General features: G+C 48.1%; 1 protein-coding gene across 1 annotated transcript; it reads left to right on the top strand.

Moving 5' to 3' along the window:
• Positions 1–8,315: 8,315 nt before the first annotated feature.
• nhsl1a (NHS-like 1a) lies at positions 8,316–21,523 on the top strand. The gene is made up of 12 exons (XM_008300367.1): positions 8,316–8,389; positions 8,485–8,573; positions 9,133–9,240; positions 11,285–11,382; positions 12,376–12,450; positions 13,398–13,632; positions 14,135–14,598; positions 14,678–16,153; positions 16,769–17,643; positions 17,782–18,551; positions 19,850–19,937; positions 20,920–21,523. The coding sequence occupies exons 1-12, from the start codon at positions 8,316–8,318 to the stop codon at positions 21,521–21,523; spliced, it is 4,956 nt and encodes a 1,651-aa protein (XP_008298589.1).

Genomic DNA, 21,523 nt, shown 5'->3' with positions numbered 1-21,523 from the left:
CATGTTCACACAGCACACACATGTTCACACAGCACACGCATGTTCACACAGCACACACATGTTGATGGACACCGGGCGAGCGAGGACAACATGCTCTGTGCGAAAGGTGAGAGAGGATTCATGCAGAAGTTATAGCTGTAGATGGTGTGTGTGTGTGAGTGTGTGTGTGTGTGTGTGCGTGTGCGTGTGCGTGTGCGTGTGCGTGTGCGTGTGCGTGTGCGTGCGTGTGCGTGTGTGTGAGCAGAGGTTCATGGAGGGAATGAAGTGTCGTCTTGATGCAGCGTCTCCAGATTACAGCTGCTGCCGTCCTTTGTGAAGCGTTACCATGGTTACTGCTCCTAGTATTACCTCCAGTACTACTACCAGCAGCAGCAGTACTGCTAGTAGTCGTAGTAATAGTGCTAGTAGTAAGAAGAGTAGTCGTAGTAGTGGTAGCGATGGCAGTACCAGTGTCTGTGTGCAGGCTGATCGTTGGTGGCTGGTGGTGAAAGTTTTGGGTCAGGAGACGTGTGCATTCTTCAGTTGGACACGTGTGTGTGTGTGTGTGTCTGTGTGTGTGTGTGTGTGTCTGTGTGTGTGTGTGTGTGTGTGCTTCATGCTGGCCTGTTGAGGCAGGCTGAAACATCCCTTCAGCCTCCAAACACAGCTGTGCTGCTCCTCTAATGCATCTCTTTGTGGTTGTTTTGTGTCCTTTCAGCCTTATTTTGTGTCTCTTTGTGCGTATGTTGCATCTCTTTGTGGTAATTGTGTGTCTTATTGTGGTTGTTTTGCATCTTGTTGTGGTTGTTGTGTTTTTCCAAACTCGTGTTGTGTTCCTTTATTGGTTGTTTTGTGTCCCTTTGTGGCCTTTTTACGTTTTTGTTGTAGTCATTTTGTGCCTCCTTGTCCTCGTTGTGTGTCTTTGTGGTCGCTTTGTGTCTCCTTGCTCACATTTATCACACAAACAGGAAGCTGCATTTTCTGGGGACTATTTTCAGCGGCGGATGGATCCCCCTGTCAGCAGCTGTGTGTGTGCAGGTGAAGTTTAATTAAGCTCGACCTTCTGTTGTTTGAATGTGAGCTCCAGATCGAGGAGGCAACATGTGGTGTAAATACCTGCCATCTGCAGACCTGGATAATCCCGTAGATTAGAGTCCCAGCGAGGAGACGCCACACAGACGCATTCAGCGAGGACGAGCTCCAGGTTTGTTCCTCTCAGCTTTTTGTTGTGAAGGAGTGAGGAGCAGCTGGACGTCTCAGGTTTTTGTGGAGCTATTTTTCTTTTCATCCAATCTGACGGTTCTCTTCCTGTGAAATGTTCAGAGCTGAAGATGTGAGCGTTTGGTCTGTGAAGGACGGAACATGTTTTGGGCTTTGACGGAGAAAATGCTGCAGAATGTCTCTGGAAGTTTCCCAAAACATCTTTTTGTGAAATCTGTGAAGTTCCTCTGATGGGTTTCTGAGCAGGACGCTCTGTGTGTGACTCAGGAAGTGCTTTTTTTTTATTTTTTACCACAAGTCAAACTTTTTTGGAGTTTTTATTCACATTTCTGTGATTTTATCACGAAAGTCTGAGCATTTAGGAAATATTATTTTGAAAGGGTGACATTTTGAAGGATTTTATTGTATAATTTTGAGGTTTTGGGAAGTTTTTATTGTGAAATTCTGACATTTTGTTGTTGTTGTTTTTTTAAAAATCTGAATTATGGGGATTTTATTGTGAAAGTCTAATCTTTTAGAGAATATTATTATGAAAGACTGAACTTAAGGATGTTTTATTGTTAAAGTCTTGCCTTTTGGGGATTTTATCAAGTTTATTTTATTTTTGAAGTGAAAAAGCATCACTTACTCTGAAGAATGGACAGTCTTTCAAACATTTATTGTGAAAAGCTGAAGAAAAACTCTGGGCTTTTATTGTGAAGTCAGGAGCTTTCAAAAAACAAGCTGTAATGATTAAATGCTGTTTGATCTTTTAATGTGAAGGACTTGGAAAAAAACGAACATATGAAGGGTTAGTAATCCGCTGGGGTTTTATTGTGAAAGATGAAAATACAAACAAGGAAGTAGTGGATCATTCAAACAGCCAATCACAAATCAGGACAGGATGATTTCATATGTGGAGTGTCTGGGCGGCGAGGGGGCGGGGCCTGGTGTGGCGTCACGCTGCTGGAACATGAGTCCCGATGAAGAGCGTGATGAGCTCCTTCCACGCAAGATGGCCGCCCTGCAGCCGAAAACAGAGGGCAGCCTACGGCGGCGCCTCCTCAGCGCCAAGATCCACCAGCACCACGACGCCATCTGGGGGTTAAATGCTGCCACCGCCGCCAGACCAGGGTCACCTTCCGGTGACAGAAAGTCCCTCCCACCTCACCTGCAGTACAACAGCCCCTGGTACCGCCCCCAGCACCTCCCGCCACGCCCCCATGTCCACCCCTCCTTTACCCCGGAGGCTCATGGGAAACTGTTCCTCGCTCCCGAAGCTTACGGGAAACTCCCCTCGCAGTCTCCAGCCCTTCAGCTGCAGCGCCCCACCTGCCCCGTCTTCACCCAGCGGCGCCGGACCAGCTCCTGCCCCCCGACACCGGAGCCCCGCCTCGGGTACACCTTGCCCGTCCCCTCCCCTCTGAGCGTCCCACCAGGCCTCAGGGAACCAGAAGTGCCGCCACAGTACCGCTACCGGCCCAGCAGGCGGCGCCGGACCGGCTTCTTTTGCTTCAGACGCCAACAAGGGAAGAGCTCCTGGCAGGAGGCCAGGCAAACCACGCCCCTTCTGCAGAGAGGTACTGCTAGGAATTCTGGGTAGTTGGACTGTTTCTGATTACTGCTGCTCGTAGAACCTTTATAGAGTGACAACAACCAGCAACGCTGCTACTGGACCCAGTTTGGTCCCAAATAACTGGCCGATCTGGGTCACCCTATGGGCTTTGGTGCCTAATGTCGATGTTTTGGCTAAGTTTGGTTCAAGATGGAGCCAGATGTCATGGTCTAGAAGCTAGATGTTGGGGTTTTGGTGCTAGATGTCATGACTTTGGTGCTAGATGTTGGGGTTTTGGTGCTAGATGTCATGGTTTTGGCTCAGTTTCGACCTGGATGATGCCAGATACGAGGAGTCTCAGAAAGGTTCCAGGACTGGTGTCACAGAAGATGTATTTCAAACCCAAACTATAAACCAGGAGTTTCTCCTTCAGACCATCAACCACCTCGTCCACAGAGGTCCTGCAGCGTTTGCTTCGTCCAGAAGAGGCAGAGTTGTGTCAGGACCAGTGGAGGCTGCGTCACCATGACAACCTGCTCACAGCGCCCTGAGCATCCCACAGCTCCTGCTGAGAAGAACATCTCCTCCCTACTCACCCCACCTGGCTCCGTGGGGCTGGTTCCTCTTCCCCAAGCTCAAGGGGGTCATCAAGGAGACCCGTTTAGAAGACGTGGACGACATCAAGATGGCTGTGAGGACGGAGCTGAGAGGATCCTGGAGAATCCTTCCAGGAGTGAAGAGAAGGCTGGAGGAGGGTGGTGGAGTCCAGGAGGGTTACTGGGAAGGAGAACTCTGGTAGTTTGGATTTGAAGTCTATCTTTTGTGACACCAGTCCTGGAACTTGTCTGACACACCTCCTGTAATGGTTTTAGGTCACTTTGGTCCTGGATGGTGCCAGATGGCGTGGTTCCGGTGCCAGATGTCAGGGATTTGGTGCCAGAGTTCATGGTTTAGGTGCCAGATCTCATGGTTTCAGCTAACTGTGCTCCGAGGTGGTGCCAGGTGTTGTGGTTCTGGCTCAGTTTGGTGTCACTGATCACCTGACTGAGGCTGACGTCAGCTGTCGTTGCCTGATAACAGACTGAACAGAAACACAGCAGCTCTCCTCTCCTAATGAGCTCCCTGTGTGCATAATCTGTGTGTGTGTGTGTGTGTGTGTGTGTGTGTGTGTGTGTGTGTGTGTGTGTGTGTGTGCAGGGATTAGCAGCAGCTCCATACGCTAGGCTAATGGCTAAGTCCTGTTTAGCAGATGAACAGGCTTTGTAGCTGCAGCAGCTGCTACCTGTTCTCTCCATTCGTCACCTGCAGCTGAACATCGGTGGTGTCGCCCAGGTGAAGCACACCTGGATCAGTACATTAGCCTCTGTTAGCTCCTCCTGTGTGTACGACAGTGTGGCATAACGATGGCCTACTTACTGTCTAATTACTGCAGCTAATTATGAGCAGCGAGGTGAAGACAGACAGACTGACGCTAATTAGCTGCTCCAGTGGCCCACATAGCCGACACACTTTCACACTGTGAGCCAGTGAAGGTGACGGTGAAGGTCACAAGTCGCTCCGTCAACTTTCACCGCCGAGGAGGTCCGGAGGCCCCGACGTCTGTCTGGAGTGACCGAGAGCTGATCGAATGACCACAGAGACACACGAGATGTTAGCAGCAAGAAAACACGACCACAGAAACACAAAACGACCACAGAGACAGAAGATAAAGATAAAGATAAAGATAACTTTATTGATCCCACAGTGGGGAACGTTCACCGTTACAACAGCTCCAACAAAAGTGTTCAGTCAGTGCAGGAATAACTGTGAACCCTCAGTGCAAAGAGTAGGACAGAGACAGAAAACACACGGTGCAACAACTGCCAGAGAAAAAAACATTATATACAGAAGATGTTTTGTTTTTTAAAAGAAGACGACGTACACAAGGATGAGGTCGTCATGGTTACTGCACATAGTGGGATGTGTTTGAGGTACCAGAGGAGTCCATAGTGCAGTGTTGTAAAGTCTGACTGGTGTTGGGATGAAGGACCTGCAGAAACGTTCCTTCTTACACTTTGGGTGTAACAGTGTGTCGCTGAACGCACTGCTGAGGAGTTCACAGTCTGATGCAGGCTGGGAGGTGTTTCTATGATGGCAGACAGTCTGGCCAGGGCCCTCCTCTCTCCCACCACCTCCATGGAGTCCAGGGGCAGCCACAGACTGAGCTGGCTCTTCTGATCAGTCTGCTCCTCCCCCCCCTCCCCAGCACACCACTGATGCCACCACAGTGCCGTAGAACGTCCTCAGCAGGTACAGGCGACACTGACCCTTCTTATACAGAGTCGGTGTTGTCTGTCCAGTCCAGTTTGGTGTTCAGGTGAACACCAGGTACTTGGTACCTGGGTACACTAGGTACATGGTGTTTCCAGTGTCCTCCAGGTGAGACAGGGAGCTCTGCAGCAGGTAGATGATGAGACACAAAACGACCACAAAGAGACAAAAGGACAACAAAGAGACAAAACGAGCGCTGACAGACCGAAGTCGTCACTTATATCTGCACAGTGTTGTTTCCTGTATCTGTGTTATCACATAGTGGAGCTGCTTCAGTCCTCACACACACACACACACACACACACACACACACACACACACACCATCCTTATGCCCCTTCATCTACAAAGCACTGTGTGTGTGTGTGTGTTCACGCAGTGTTTTTTGTGTGTCACCTTCATCACCTGAAGACACACATGAAGGACACACGTGTGCTGGCAGGACGCCAAAATAGTGTGTGTGTGTGTGTGTGTGTGTGTGTGTGTGTGTGTGTGTGTGGATATAAGGAGGGGGCGGGCGCTGCCGCCGCCGGAGCACCAGAGCGGTGGGAGGAGATCAGCAGCAGCAGCAGCGTTGCAGCGAGTGGAGCTGCACCACTGCTGCTGTCTGTCCGCCGGAGCCGCAGGACTGCGTGCGTCCGTTGTGTGTCCGTTGTGTGTCTGCGGTGCGTCTGTTGTGTGTCTGCGGTGTGTCTGCGGTGCGTCTGTGCGGCGTCGTCATGGTTCTGATCGGAGCAGCCATCAAGTCCGTCCTCAGACTCCTCAGTCAGAGCCGCGGTGAGTGTAAAACCCAGAGATGACCTCATCGCCTGCCGCTCTGTGATTGGCTGTCCGCCGCATGTTCCGCCGTTCAGGTCGCCGCGGTCACCTGCATGAGAGCCATCCTGTTGGCCACTGCATGTTACCATGGCAACACATGTTCAAAGAGCCTACTCAAGGATTCCAGGACCCTCCAAAGCCCTGGGACACCCTCAGGGCAGTTATGGCACCCATTCAAGGACTCCTGGAATACTCTCAAGGACCCTGGAATCTCCTCTAGAACTCCTGGAATCTTCTCAAGGATCCCTGGGATTTTCTCACGGACCTCTGGAGTTTCCTTAAGACGCTGGAACCCTTTTCAAGTCTCTCACAACCTCCTCAGGTACAATTTAAGCTTATCTAAGAACCCTGTTACTTCTCAAGGACCCCTGGAATCTCTTCAAGATCTCCCAGAGTCTCCTCAGGGACTACTGAAGTCCCCTCAAGGACCCCTGGAGTTGCCTTACGAACTCTAAGACCCTCATCAAGCGCTTTATATCTCTCAGAACCTTGTCACGGACCCCAGGACCCTTTTCAAGGACCTCTGGTATCTTCTCAAAGACATCTTGAATCTTCTCCCGCCTCCTCAAGTAATTAAGGCTCATCTAAGGAACCCCATTACTTCGCAAAGATCCTTTCCTCAAGATCTCCTGAAATCTCTTTAAGGACCCTTGGAATCTCTTTACGAACCCCTTAGTTGCTTCAAGGACCCATGGTGTTTCCCCAAGGACCTCTGGAATCTCTTCATGGATCCCTGGAGTCTCATCAAATACTGCAAGACCCCCCTCAGGATCTTTATATATCTCAGAACCTTTTCAGAGACTTCAGGACTCTTTTCAAGGACCCCTGAAATCTCCTCAAGGACCTCTTGAATCTCTTCAAATACCCCTAAGGATCCCCTTTTCTTCACAAGAGCTCCTGAGAAACACTCAAGTATTCCTGGTACCTTCTCAGGGCCTCCTGGAATCCTTTAAGGGACTTCAAGACCTTTCTCAAGGACCTTGAAATTTCTTTGTAATGCCCAGAAGCTCTTCAATACTCATTTAGGCTTTTTTAATGACTTGATCTACCTTTTCAAGAGCCCCTGGAAACCAATGAAGACTCCTAGGACATGCCCAAGGAACTGTGGTACCATCGTCATGGATCTAGAATCCCTTGCATGTCTCCAGGACCCATTTCAAGGGTCCTTGTAATTCACTGTGGCCCTAGAGCCATAGTAAGAACCATTTCAGGCAATTTAAGGACCTTAGGTACCTGCTCAAGGACCACTTCAGGCTTTTCAGGGAGCCTTGGAACCACCTCAAGGATTCCTCAAGGACATTTGCCTGTTTTTAATGACCCCTCAAAGCTCCCGAGGGACTCTTGGGACATACCTAACAACCTGCAGTGCCTTCTTTGTGGCCCCAGAATTCTTTAGGAAGTTCAAGACCTTCTTTAAGAACCTATGTGACCTCAGAACCTTCTATAGAACATCTCAGCCTCTTTAAGAAATTGTGGTACATGCTGAAGGACAAATTGAGGATTCTCAAGGATTTTCATGGAAGGAGGACACTGGAAAATCTCCAAGACCCCTGAAAGCTCCTTGGGGACTCTTGTTCAAGGTCTTATGGTACCGTCTCTGTGGTCCATGGAGCATCTCAGCCTCTTTGAAAATCTTTGGTACCTGCTCAAGGACAAACATCAGCTTGTCAAAGATCTTCTGTACATTCTTCATGAGTTCTGGAACTCTCTTGTACCTGTACTTGTGGAACTTCCTTAAGTTGTCAGGTTCTTCTCAAGACCCTTATGAAGCCTCATCTGGGCTCTCTGACACTGTGTCTTTACATTTAAGGTTCTAAGCCTCTGGTAGAACGTGTGGTAACTGCTCGAGAACAAATGAAACCCTTTCAAAGATGTATTTGACCTTCCAGATGATTGCTGGAAATATTTCAGTAACTGACTCTTCCTCAAGTACACTTTCAGTGACAAGGACTCATAGGACCACCTCAAGACTCTGGATGGACTCCTTAAGGACGCATGTGGTTCTCAAGCACTCCTGGAAGGTCTTTAGGGACTCCTGGTCAAGAACTTCTGGTACCTTCTCCTTGGCCCCATCATGGATCTTTGACAGTGTTTCAGAAACCTTCAGGATCATCTCAGCCTCTTTAAGGACCTGTGGTACCATGGCCCTTGAAATTCCTTTATGGAATTCAGGACCTTCTTGAAAGGCCTTGTAACCCCCTTTTTGGAAGCTTCTCTCAAACTCTTGTTTATAAACCTGTGGAACCTGCTCCAGGAAGAATGGAGGCTTCTCAAGGACCTATGATACCTTCTTGATGATTTCTTGAGGATATGCGTTTTTTTAGGGACCTGTTTAAGGTCTTGTGATACTTCTCCATGGCTCCAGGAAGTCCTTTAGGGACACCGGGACCTTCCTCAAGGCCCTTATATCGCCTATCATGACCCGCTATCAGCTGTAGAACCACTTTAGGCTCATGAAGAAGTTGTGGTACCTGGTGAAGGACGAACTGTGGCTTCTCAAAGATCTGTCATACCTTCTTGACAATTTGTAGAACTTTCTTGTACTTGTTGGACCTCCTCAAGAACCCTGAGCACGTAAAGCCCCGTCTCTTTGATCTCTAACACTGCATGTGGAACCTTTAGGTTCATTTTGGGCCTCTTTAGGAACCTGTGGTACCTGCTCGAGCTTCTGGAATTCTCCCCAGTCCTTGGGACCTCTTCAAGTACCACTGGTATCCTCTCAAGGACCTCAGGTTTTTCTCAACAGCCACCTCAGACCTCATGAAACATGTCAACCCCTTAAGGACCACCTGAACCTCTTCAGGCCCCTGTGGCACCCCTCAAGGACCCCAGGAACCTCCTGAAGCCCAGTTTTAGTTTCTTTAGCTGGTATTTGTTTGTGTGTGATGGACTTTAAAGTAGTCAAAATGTTTTTTGTTCTTGCTTTGTTGAACATTTTGCAGAAGAGGAAGTAAACAGATGAACTTGTGAGTCTTGTTGGTAGACTCGTGAGCATCCCGACCCACAGCGAGACGACGTCTAAGTCTGAGACAAGTTAAAGCAATGTCATATGTTGTGTACTAATGAGAGACGGTTCTGCACATCTGTCCACACGTCTGTCCACACATCTGTCCACACGTCTGTCTCCTGAATACCACAGATGATTAGCCTGCTCCTTCACAATAAAAGCCCCGTGGAGGTCACCTTGAGGAGTGCTGAGGCTGCGATGCTGCTGCTCGCTGTGTGAATGGATTTGCCGAAACACTGAACTCTTCTGTCTTTGTGCTGCAGGAGACGGCGACAGCAGGTGGTCTGTTCACTACACTACCCAGAAGCCTCGGCAGAGTCTCCGCTTCATCCCTGGAAAAAGACGATCAGGCAGCGCCGATGACCTGCGAGGTAAGAGTGGAAGAGCCGACGTAAACCGGCCTTGGTCCTGTAAGAACAAGTACAAATGTTTTCTGTTAAAATAATTTAAAAAGCAAGAAAATCCTCATTTGATGAAACAGTTCTGGTCGTTAAAGTTCTCATTAAACCCAAAATGTACAACTTGGTTACAAAAAAAGACGAAATGCTTGAAAGCGTTTCTGGTTTTGTGTCATTTTGTTCCTATTTTTTGTTGTTTTTCTTCATTTTGTGGCCTCCTGTGGTCGTTTTGTGTGTTTTGTGTTTTTGTGTCTGTTTTGGTTCTTTTGAGGTTGTGTGTGTGTTGTGTTGGTCCTGCATCTGTTTGGGTTGTTTTGTGGCTCTGGTTCAGTTGTGTGTCTGTGTGTAGTCACATTTTGTGTTTTGGGTTTTTTTGTCCATGTTGGTTTTGGTCCTTTTGAGGTTGTTTTTTTCTTCTTTGTGTTCGTGTTGCGTCCTTTTTGGTTGTTTTGTGTCTCTGTTTTGGCCCGAGTGTCTTTTTGTGGCTGTTCTGTGTTGTCATGTTGGTTTTGTTGTTGGTCTTTTTAGGTTGTTTTGTGGCTGTGTTTTAGTTTTGCGTCCTGTTGTGGTGGTTTTGCATATTTTTGCATCTCCGTGTCCATTTTGTGTCTTATTGTATTCGTTTTTTGCTCCTTGTGTTTGCTTTGCGTCTTTTTGTGTTCATTTTGTGACTCAGTGTGGTTTTGTTTGTTGGTAAATCCTCAGACATTCATGGAGCTTCTATAAACGTCATCAACACCTTCTGCCCTCATGCAGCCCCACATCATGATGCTGCCACCTCCGTGCTTCACTGTCAGGACCATGATCCACTGTGGTGGTCCTGGTCAGGTTCACACCAAACATCTGGACTCCATGTGAGCCCAACACATTGATCTCCATCTGACCAGAGGATGTTCTCCAGCATCCATCAGGCTTCTGTTCATGTTCTCTGGTGAACTTTGATGTGGAAGTTTAGCTGTGAGCAGCAGCCAGGTTTAGTTCTGCTCCTCCGTCCATAGAGGCTGATGTTCTGAAGTGTCCTTCACACTGTGTGAGCTTCACACTAACTCTGGTCTCCATTGATCAGCCCTGTGCCAAGTCTGAAGCAGCTGCCTTTGTCTGGTGTCCACAGCTCCATAGTGACAGTAGTTGACTGTCCGTGGAGTCGTTGTAGGAGGACGACCACTGCAGCCCTGATCAGTGCTGCTGTGGCTCCTTCTGGACCTCCTGGTTCCTGCTGCAAAACATGAAACATTTCTACCAGTAGGGCCTTCTGTGGGTACAGATGGTGTTTTTAATTCCACATTGCATAGAATAACAATAAATAATACAAAGAAAGCACATTTTCAGGTTGCTGTTCATGTCGGTTTTACTCAGATTCGTGGAGAACAACTTTTTGAACGGGTTTCGTCTGGTTTCAGCCTGAAGGTCCAGCCGCCCGTGGACATCAGTCTTTGTGTGTTGTAGGATTAAGATCAGCCGACTTCAGCCACTGACCTCCTGAACCAGTCGCACAGTGTCGACTCACAGAGCGAACAGTGATTTGCATCGACTTAACTTCCAGTTTGTTCTTTTTCTGCATCAGGTTTTGGCCAAAATGTTTTTATGCAAAGTAAAACGTCTGTTTGTGGTTATTTTGTTTTTGTGTGTCGTGTTTTTGTTGTTTTTTGGTCACCTCTGGCTCTTTGTGTTCATTTAGCATCGTGATGTGTCTGTCTTTGTTGTTTGTGGTCTCTTTGTGTTGCCTGCACATGATATACATGCTGTTTCCTCAGGATGAGCAGCAGCTTATAAAGCAGCCAGATTCCAGCCTCGTTCTGCTAAAACCTGTGGATGTAATGATCAGACTCATGTTGCAGAGGAGTGAACTGGGAGCTTTGTGCTTGCTCTCTGACGTTCTCTAGAGAACCTCATGACAGGAGCAGACTGCAGCGCTGCAGGGTTCTGCATGCAGCACTGCAGCTGCAGCGCCGCATGTCGCCGCAGTAGAACACAGTCATGTCTGATCGATCAATAATCTCTGATTCTCTGTCTGCAGCGTGTCACGGACCAACTCGGCCCCGCCCACAAAGCCCCAGCCACGACCAATCAGAAGGCAACTTGCGGCAGCGGTGGCGGGACAAAGGCAGGAAGATGGTGAGACGCAGTGCTGCTGCCTCATGAATATTAATGAGGCCCCACAGACTGCAGAACCAATCAGGACGTCTGAAAGGCTCCAATCAATGAGCAACACTCCCAACACTGCTGTTGTCTAAGTTTCTGTCTCTTTTAGCTGATTTAGTCTCTTTAAAGTCACTTTGTATCTCTTTTTAGTTGTTTTGTGTTTATTTTTTTGTCATTTTCGGTCTCTTTCCAAAATATTTTGTGTCTCTTTGAGCTGATTTCGTCTCTTTATTGTCACTTTGTGCCTCTTTCAGGTCATTTAGGTTCTGATGTGGTCGTTTTTTGTCTCTTTTGGATTGTTTTGACACAAAACGAGGATCAATAAAAGATGCAAAACGAGGTTAAAAGACACAAAACAACCAGAAAAAGACTAAATTAAGTTAAAAAGACAACAAACTACTAAAAAATACAGCAAAAGGATCTCAGAAACAAAAAGAACTAAAAAAAAAAAGACACAAAGTGACTATAAAGACACTAAAGTAGCTTAAAGAGGCACAAAACATCCACGAAATGTTCCGAAACGATCACAAAGATCGTTGTCATGACGATTCTTGTGGTCATCTTGCGTTGTTTCATTTTCACTTTTTGTTCGTTTCATATCGCTTTGTGTTTGTTTTGTGTCTTCTCGTGGTAATTTTGTGTTTCAGTCTGCAAACGTTTTTTTTTTTTTGTCTCTTTCTGGTCTTTATACATTTTATAGTTTCACTTTCCATCATACAATGAATCAGAATTAGAAGTGAAACTATTTATTAATTGATCAATGTGTTATTGGCAACGTTTGGATTGACTGTTTCTTAAAGCCACAGTCGCAGACATTTCATGGTTTCTGGTTCCAGTTCTGGTTCAAGTTGTGGAGAGTTGATGTGTTTTATTGCCACCTGCTGGTCATACTGGAGAACTGACACCATTGCTTTTCTTTTTCATTCTGTTTCTCACCCTTTTGCCTTCCCCCATGTCTCTTCTCAGAGGTCCAGAGTCTTGGACTTTCTCTCTCAGTCTTGTTTTTCAGTTTGTTTCAAGTTTTCAGTTTGGAGGAGAAAGGTAAACACTGACCGAGCTTCCCTAAAGTAGACTAGAATCCTCCTCACGTAGTGGCCAGATCACACCCGACCAGACTTCACTGGACTCTACTGAGTTTAAACTTCCTAATGGGCTTAATTACAGCTGAATAAACCACAGTCTACGTTGTTTAACTGTCTGAACTCCAAGCAGTTTCTAGTTTTTGTTCCTTTTAAAAACTACTTTTTTTTGTTTTATTTTTATTTTACCAAAATGGAATCACAACAGCCAACATTTTTCAAAGCGTCCACAGGTGTTACCAACAACGGAAAAGATGAAGGCTCTGCATGATAAAAAATATTTACCTATTTAAATTTTTGATTTGTTTCCACACTCGTCTCCTGTCTGCTCTGTGTAAACACTGCCTGTGGTTGGTCACAGCTGAGTCACTAAAATCTTCTTGTTTACAACAAAGAGCACAGAATTTATTTATTTTACAAAATCTGGTGACAGCAAATGCTTTGTTTTGGGGGAATTTTTAATAAGATGAAGCAAAAACGTGATTTTGGATAAAGCGGTGTATCGATAATGGATGGATGGAAAAACGTGATTTTGATTAAATTTGTCTATTTTCAACTTAGATTTGGTTCCTGATGGACCCAGAGGTCACACATTGTGCATTCAAGAACATCTGGGGAGTCAATTTTTACAGTTTCCGGCTGATAAATGTCATCATTTGGTGGCAAAAAAAGTAAAAAAAAAAAAACATGCCTTTTAAACCCACTGGCGGATTTTTGGCTCAGATGTTTAACTAGACGAATAAGGTATTAGAACCCTTAATGCTAAGCTAATAGGGCTAAATGTGACTCTACACAAAGTTTGAACTCAACCCTTCCAGACTAGATAAGAGTCCAGCACAGCTAGTTTAGAACAAACTAAGCTGAAGCCCGACCTTACCTGGTTTAACCAAGCTTGCTTATGTTTGTCAGTCATCGGCTTCCTCAGACGAAGATGAGAGGTTCATCTTGAACAACACGCGACCTCTGACCCCGCTGGTCCTGAACCCGGTCCAGCTCACCTCTTGCTGGGACGTCTTCGCGCCAACCTACGAGCCGACAGCGGATGTGGAGATGGAACCGCCACCTCGGCTTCCAACACCAGAGGAGAGAATGAGGCAGCAGGCCAAGGCAGTCGCTGCTGATGTTGTCCCCATCAACGTAACAGGTACAGCTGAACTTGAAACCTCACTCAGGCTCAAAATTAAAGTCAGAATTCAAATTTAAAGTTGGGATTCAACTTCAGATTTCTTACTTGTCTCAGACTCGACCCAATTTGGGGTTTGATTGAAGCTTTGGATAAACTTTGACCAAAGACTAAACTTGGATTTTGGCTTGACCTTGATTTGAGATTTGACTCTGGATTAACATGTGACTCAGACTTGGGATTCATCTCAGATATGAAACCTGATGTGGACTTGACATTTGATTCGGACTCAGCTGAATCTAGAATCTGGACTCTTTTGGGAGTCAAGACAAGCTTGAGGTTTTATACAAAACTGAGGTTTAACTTAGACTAGGGGTAAACTCAAGTTGAACTTCAAAATCGACCCTGACACTTGACGTAAGTCAGTTTTAGACTATACTTGGACTTACAGCTGGAATCAGGACTTGTAAGGACTTGGCTTCTCGTGTTTTCACTGCTGTGTTTTCTTTTGTTAACCCTTCAGGTGAGAGTTTTGATCGTCAGGCCAGTTTTCGGAGGACAGTTTCTAATGTCGACTCACTAACCCGGCGACCCCGTAACCTCAACCGCCGCAAGACGGTTACTGGGATACCGGATGACGTCAACCTGAAGCCTTCGGGTTCCACGGTTCTTCCCAGTCAGTTCTCCACAGTGGGTCGACCTGCCTCCTCCTCGTCCTGCAGGTCCCCCAACCAAAAGGACACAGAGGTGGCGGTGGAGGGAGGAGAAGAAATCAGGAATCAGGGACAGTCAAGGAGGATCCGAGCCCCACGAGGAGAGGGAATGTCCAGCCTCATGGCCTCCCTCACCTCCTCCCTCCGTGGCAAAGACCATTCCTCGGAGTTCCACAGCCTCCCCCGTCCGGCAACCAGCTCCTCTTTGAACTCTGAGGTCAGCTGTACCAGCGCCTCCTACAGGACGCTCAGTCCCTCCTCGTCTTGCTGCCAGGTCAGTTAAGTAGAATTGAGTAAAATTGGTTAAAAGTAAAATTAAGAAACTTTGCTTAACTTTTCCTTCTTGTCTCCAGTCACAGGGTCTACAGGGTTTTCCCAGCGACCTCCAGCCCCTGCTGCCATTTGACCCCACAGCCAGAATTGTGCCGCTGTCTCCTTTTTCGTCCTCATCCATTCCTGGTACGCCCCTACCATCAGAGTGGGCTTACCCTGGGGATAAGCCCCAGAATGAGAGTCCTTCCACCACTCATTACCTCTCCTGCTCCTCCATCACTGATTCAGAGTCTCAATATAGCTACCAGACTCTGGATGACCAGACCCCAACCCACCAGAACACCCAGCGTTTCTACGATTGTGAATCCAATGGCAGGGATAGGTGGCGCTACAAGCCCCTGTCCCCCAGCTCCAGTGTCCACAGCGGTATCGCCCAGGACACAACATGTGCTTCTGAGGAAGGTTGGAATTGCGATCCTCTGCTCTACTCTGGTCGCTCCTCCCCCTCCTGCAATGACAGCAACTCCTTGTGTTCAGAGAAGACGACTTCCTCTCCCTCACTAAGCCGAGAGAAACGGAGGTCCAGTACGTCTTCCTCCTGTTCCTACTATCGCACTGCCACCCGCAGCATCTCCCTCCGCAAGTCCAAGCGCCCACCTCCTCCACCGCTACGCTCGGACTCTCTGAGGCGCCGATCTAGTCGGAACAAACCCGCACGCTTTTCCACCAGTCCCCGTTTGGAGCACACCGCTCAGTGCAAATCATCTCCCCAGACTTACCATGACCCCTGGGTGCCCCGGACTAAAAGACGCCAGAGTGGGCTTAACTGTGGGACTGTCACAACCTTTGAACCTTTGAGCTCAGACTGCCAAGCATCTGCTGAGTCTCCTGCTCCCAATCACCTACCTACAAGCCCTGACCACCCTCCTGTCCTCGCCCCTGCATCTCCAGGTTTGGGAGAGGAGGGCATGAGACTTACTCTCAACCCCCAGCCAGTTGGCTCCTCGGGAGCTGGGCTCCAGCGCCTCGCTTCACCCTCCAGTGGTTACTCCAGCCAGTCCAACACCCCAACTCCTGGCACTCCACTGTCTTCCCCCCTCACCCCATCCTCCCCACTCACAGCCAGCCCTGGAGCCTTCTCCCTCCCACCGACCTCCCCTTTCTCCACTTCATCTTCCTTCCCCCTTTCACCCGTTGCTTCATCCTTGCCCAGGACAAAGTCTCGGGCCGATGACAGGCCGAAGCCACCAGTGCCAGAAAGAAAGTCGTCACTCTTTTCGTCCCTTTCATCCTCATTTTCCTCCACCTCCTCCCTCTCATCCTGCACCTCCTTAGAGTCCTCGGCCAAGGTTCCTCTCCTGCCTCCTCCTCCTCCCCCCCCACCTCCTCCTCCTCCTCTGCCAGAATCTTCCTCCCCTTTGCCTTCTACTCCTCCTCTTCTCACCAAACTCTCTGTAGCTCCTCCTACACTTTCATCTCTTCCTCCTCCTCCACCACCTCCTCCTCTACCTCTACCTCCTTTCTCCCGGCCTCCTCCTCCCCCCTACTCATTCGCTGTGATGCAGACCACTTACCCTCCTCCCCCGGCTTCCCCACCTCCTCCACCATTTTCAGAACTCCCAGACATGCCAATTGCTGACCTTCCTCCTCCACCGCCACCACCTCCTCTTCCTCCTCTTCTCTCACCCTCTGCCTCTCCTTTCCCCTCTCCAAATAATTGTGTTAAAGTGGCCACACACCCCTGCCCTCTGGTCACTGCCCAAGCTCTGCAGGATATCAAGCTTCGCTCAGTCAAGAACCAGGACGCGCCACTAGCTAATGCTGCATCGTCTGATGGTGCAGTCCAGACCCAAGCTGGCATGTCATCAGCTAATGCTGACCATACTCATGCTAACCAGGACCTATCATCTGCTATGTCTGCTAAAGTAAATGTTGATTGCTTTGCCAACTCCAATGTCGATTTCACTGGACCGGGATCGCAAAGTGCTATCTGTGATGTACCTCACAGTGAAGCTAACATAGCGAGTGCATTAATGGGTAATGCTAGCCCTCAAGGCTCAGTCAACGCTGATGCAAATCAAAGTGGACTTAAATCAAATCACAATTGCTATAGACAAGCAGAAAGTGAGATGGCAACACCCAACAGCGAGTCAGTTTATGCTCATCTTCAGAACTTACAAGACATTATTCCTAGCCCAGCGAACCAGAGAAGCTCTGGGCCTCAGCCAGGCGATGGTGAAACTCTTCAAAACATCAAGTCTGATGAACAGAGGAGGGAAGACTCAGACATGTATGCCCCACTTGTAAGCAATCAAGTCGTCAGTCCTGAGAGTCCTTGGGTAAAAATGTCTTCTGACAAAAATCACATTGACACAATTATCCAAGATGCTTCTTCACAACAGCAGGTCAAAGATGCAGTGCTGACAAGCACTAAGCTAACAGAGCCTGCAGAGAAACATAGAGAAAGCAGAACAATACAATCGGTAGAGAAAAATGAAAAGAATAGATCACAAATGCAGATTCATGATGCTGCTGATTTAGCATATGTTGATATGAAAACCAGTAACAGTAACTTAAGGGGAAGGAGCCCAAAGAAGCTCTGCTCACCAGAGAAGCCAGTTCCACCAAAGAAGCCTGATCTTTGTATCCTGGGTGTTATGGCATCCCCCAAGACCAGGCGGGGACAAGGTGGAAGGAAGGGCAGTGGAAAAATTTCAGCTCTTTCTTCAGGACTCCCTGCTGACTCCTTCAACACATGCTTGCACACACATGTGACCCAAGGTGCACCTTCACCAAAGCACCTGACATGCACCACTGACAACTCGGTGACACCTGCACATTTGATTTCACCTGACAGCTCCCCTCAACGGCAGAAACCACCAATTTTGCACAAGAAGCCAGACCTCTTATTGACCTCACCACAAACAACCAAACCACCCTTTACATCTAAGAATAAAGAGGGGGCCCTCAAAGGAACCTCTAAGACCAGTGGCATATCACAGACTCAGAGCACCACAGGGCCCAGTAGCACCTTAGAAACCATGGGTATCTCTGGGTCCATGGGCAGCTCTGGGATAATAGGCACCTCGGGGATCATTGGCACCTCTGGGATCATGGGCACCTCTGGAATGATAGGCACATTGGGGATCATGGGTACCTTGGGAATGATGGGCACCTCGGAGATCATGGGTACTACAGGGGCTAGAAACACTTTAAATGAGACCAGTAGCACCTTAGGGACCGTCTATGGAACCCATGACCTATCAGGGATTATGGGTATGGGTACATACAGCACCTTAGGGAGCTCCAGTGCCCATGCAGCTACTTATACCTGGACTGGGGGCACCCAAACAGGGATAACAGACCCCTGCTGTACGAGAACTACCAAATCAAGACTTTATCAGTATGATGAGAAAACATTTCAAAGTAGGATGATGAGGTCATCGCTGGCTGAAGACGTAGAGGAAGATGAGAAGGAAAGGCCGATAGAGAGAGAGATGAAGACAGCGATGATGACGATGGTTTCATCCACCACAAAGAAAAAGGACAAAGCAAGGAAGAGGAGGAAGAGGAGGCCTGGCAGGCAACTACTGATGATGTCATCAGCAAGGGCGCCCTCCCCCTCATCGTCATCATCATCATCGTCGTCATCCTCATCGTCCTCATCTGGAGATGAGCGAGATGTGACAAAGGGCGTGAAAACCCAAGTGACTGAGAAGGTGAGAGCGACGATAGTGTGTGATCAAGAGACGAGTGACTCAGAAAGCTCCTGTGCTCTGATTGGTCAGAGCAGGTACTCGCTCAGCAGCGCACTGTCCACTGACAGCCTGCGAGGGGAGCTGTCACTTCCAGACCTCCTTATACAGGAACCGGATGAAGAACAGGAGGATCGAGGAAATGAAGGAACCCAGAGGAGAGGGGAGCAGACAAAGGAGGCCAGTGGACCTTTAAATGGTAAGTTGGGTTTATAACAGTTTATGTTAGTACTAGTAGTAGTAGTAGTACTAGTAGTAGTTGTTGTAGTAGCAGCAGCAGCAGTAACCCTCGAATTGGTTCTGTTCTCTAGAAACAGGTAGAGCAGCCAAGTGAACCTGCCCACATTTGAGAACCAACCCTAACCCTAACCAACAGGCTCTTTTTAAAGAAAAACAAGCACGACAGCTGATCATGGACCCGCTTAAGGCCAGTCCATGCTCTCTGTAGGAGTACACGTAACATAAATTTGGTCTTCTTAATTTCTTCAGAGATCCTGTGCTGTATCCATGCTCACCTCCTTAATACTCACATCAACACAGTGCTACAGTCCAATCTGTTCCAGTTGCTGTATCCTGTGTTTTTCTTTATGCGTTCAACATAAGGGGCCACGCAGCTGTACCAGAACGACACTTACGTATTGTAGCCTGAACAGGACCACGTCCACTGAGTCCATCAAAAGTCCCCAATGGTCCACACTCAGGGACTTAAAAAGCATTTACAGATGTTGATGACTACTCTGTCTTGGGCCCACAGCTTACTGCACTGTAAGTTGTGGGCCCAAGACTTGCATCTCTTAAGGTGTGAATGGTTGTGCAACTGCTTCGTCAGGACCACATAAGGACCTGATATGTGGTACCTCCTCTCTGTACAGTCCATTTCCACTGCAGTTAGAGTCATTTTTGAGTGGCCCAAGCCTTCAAAAACAAGAGCTGCTCCTGTAGAACCTCTGGCAGGGTCGGTGTTGGGTTTTGAACATCCTCCATATAGACTACCATGACAAATGCTGTTGACTGAGACAGTGTTTTTACTTGGGCTCCATTTACGTTTTTCTAGCCTGAGTTTAGCACCTCTGCCGTGGGTATCAAGATATTTAAACAAGTGTTTTCTGTCGCTGCTAAAACCGAACCAAATTTAAAAGTAAAAGTTGTCCTTAAACTGGGCTCCTGTGCTGCCTTCAGGGCCACTGTAATAAATGTCAGTAAACCTTATGTATTTGCAGGTGTGTGGCAAAGTAGGCCGAGCAAGCTGTTAGAGGAGACAAACTACACAACGTGGTCCAGTTCAGTCAGGAAGCTGCTGAGTAGCTCAGATTTCTGCTATAAATGCTCCGTGAACTGATAATCTGCTTCAACTTGTATACATAGGCTCACGTTCAGATTTTTGGCTTAGATTTGTCTACGAATGTTTGTTTAAATCACCTGGACATTTTAAGACAAGTACTTAACCCTTTGAAACATCAGTGATTCATCTTCCTTTTTCTTTCTGTGTTTTCCCAGCTGATCTGTTCGTGAATGTTTCGGCAGATCAGATGTTCGTCCCCGGTCGACCCCGAACCACAGAGGATCTGTTCGCTGTCATCCACAGGTAGAAACACACAAACATCACAGAACACTGTCACCGAACCAAACTTTGAACCGCATCCTCACACGTCTGCTTGGTTCCTCTGTCTGTGGAGCAGTGCAGTATGGGAAGGAACAGCGTGAGAGCCCCGGTAGTCGGGGTTGACTGCAGGTAAAGCCTTCAATGAATTTGTAGCAGGTGGAGTTCAACCCCTTGTTCTTCTCCTGTTAGATCCAGAACCCGACCCTGCCTCCTTAAAAGTGCTTTCTTGCACCCTAGATAGAAGATTTTGGTCTTTAAATGTCCCCCAACTAGTAAACTAGCTGAAACACCTTTTCTACAGGAACCTTCCTTCTTTAGAGCCAGTCGGGACCTCCTCCACCTTCTAGTAGCTCAGTAGGCGCTTTATTATCCACTGTGATCATTGATAAATCGGAAATAACCCCAATAGCATCGATGAACTCTTGTGGTTGAGTGAATAAGTTCATGTTAAGTCTTTGGTGGAGTTGTTTCCCTGGAAATGAACAAAATGGAGGCTTGGAACATAAAAGGTGTGTATTAACCAAACATGATCATTTCCTAAACTTAATCAAGTAGGTTTGGTTTCTACACTTAACAGAATAGTACTAGTGTCTTAAGCTAACCAAGTGGATTGGGATCCAAAACCAAACGAAGAACCTTCGGTGCTTCACCTTAACCACGTAGTTTTGGTGCCTGAATGCAACCAAACACCTAAAATGTCCTAAAAATGTGAAGGCGAAAGTCAAAGTGAAGCTTCAGTTCAAATCTAATGGTCGGGTCTTAAACTCATGGTGGTAAAAGTTTGCTAGTTTACGCCTCCAACCTCCAAATCACAACACTTCATGGGTTTAAAATTGTGGCTCAACTGCCGTTAAATAAAACGGTAACTGAGCAGCGTTGGTGAGCTGATGGCGTCTGGATCAGGAGGCTGAACCTGATGTGAGACGCTGCTGCCTGAATGTGTCGTCTTGTCTTTGTTTCTCAGGTCTAAGAGGAAGATGCTTGGTCGAAAGGATTCAAACGAAGACAGGAATCGTGCCTCCTCATCCCCTTCGTCCTCTCCGGTGACCCCCGCCGACCCCCTGCCTCGCCCGGCTCGACCTGCCGCCCTCCGAGGCCAAAGGTGCCCGAGAAGCGAAAGCTTCAAGGCTCTCCTGCTGAGGAAGGGGAGTCGCCCCGACGCTTCCTCTCGAATCTCGGCGGTCGAGCGGCTTCGTAAAGTTGCAGCTTCTCCTGCTGCTGAGCTCCAGATGGAACCTCCAGACCTGGTCAAGCCCTTCATCCTGCCGCCCACATCTCCGAGCTCTCAGGACTTCTCTGCAATGTTCGGTGATGATCTGATGCGCCTCCTGCTCACCTCCTCGTCCTCGCCCTTCTACTTCCTCACCTCCCCCGCCCCTGTGCGACCTCGCTCCCTCACCCCGCCCTGCTCGGCGAGCCGACGCTTCGCTGCCCGCCGACGCCTCTTTGCCGCCCCGATGACCGCCATCTCTGAGGGAGAAGGTGAGGAGGAGGAAGAGGAGGAAGAGGAGGAGGAGGTCTTCGGAAGCGGTGGAGAATCGAGCCTGAGATTGGTTGAGATTTCTTGA

The sequence above is a fragment of the Stegastes partitus genome, unplaced genomic scaffold (assembly GCF_000690725.1).
Source record: "Stegastes partitus isolate 25-593 unplaced genomic scaffold, Stegastes_partitus-1.0.2 Scaffold1529, whole genome shotgun sequence".
Taxonomy (NCBI): Eukaryota; Metazoa; Chordata; class Actinopteri; family Pomacentridae; genus Stegastes; species Stegastes partitus.
Note: the sequence above shows the minus strand (reverse complement) of the source record. Positions and strands in the feature narration are given on the sequence as shown.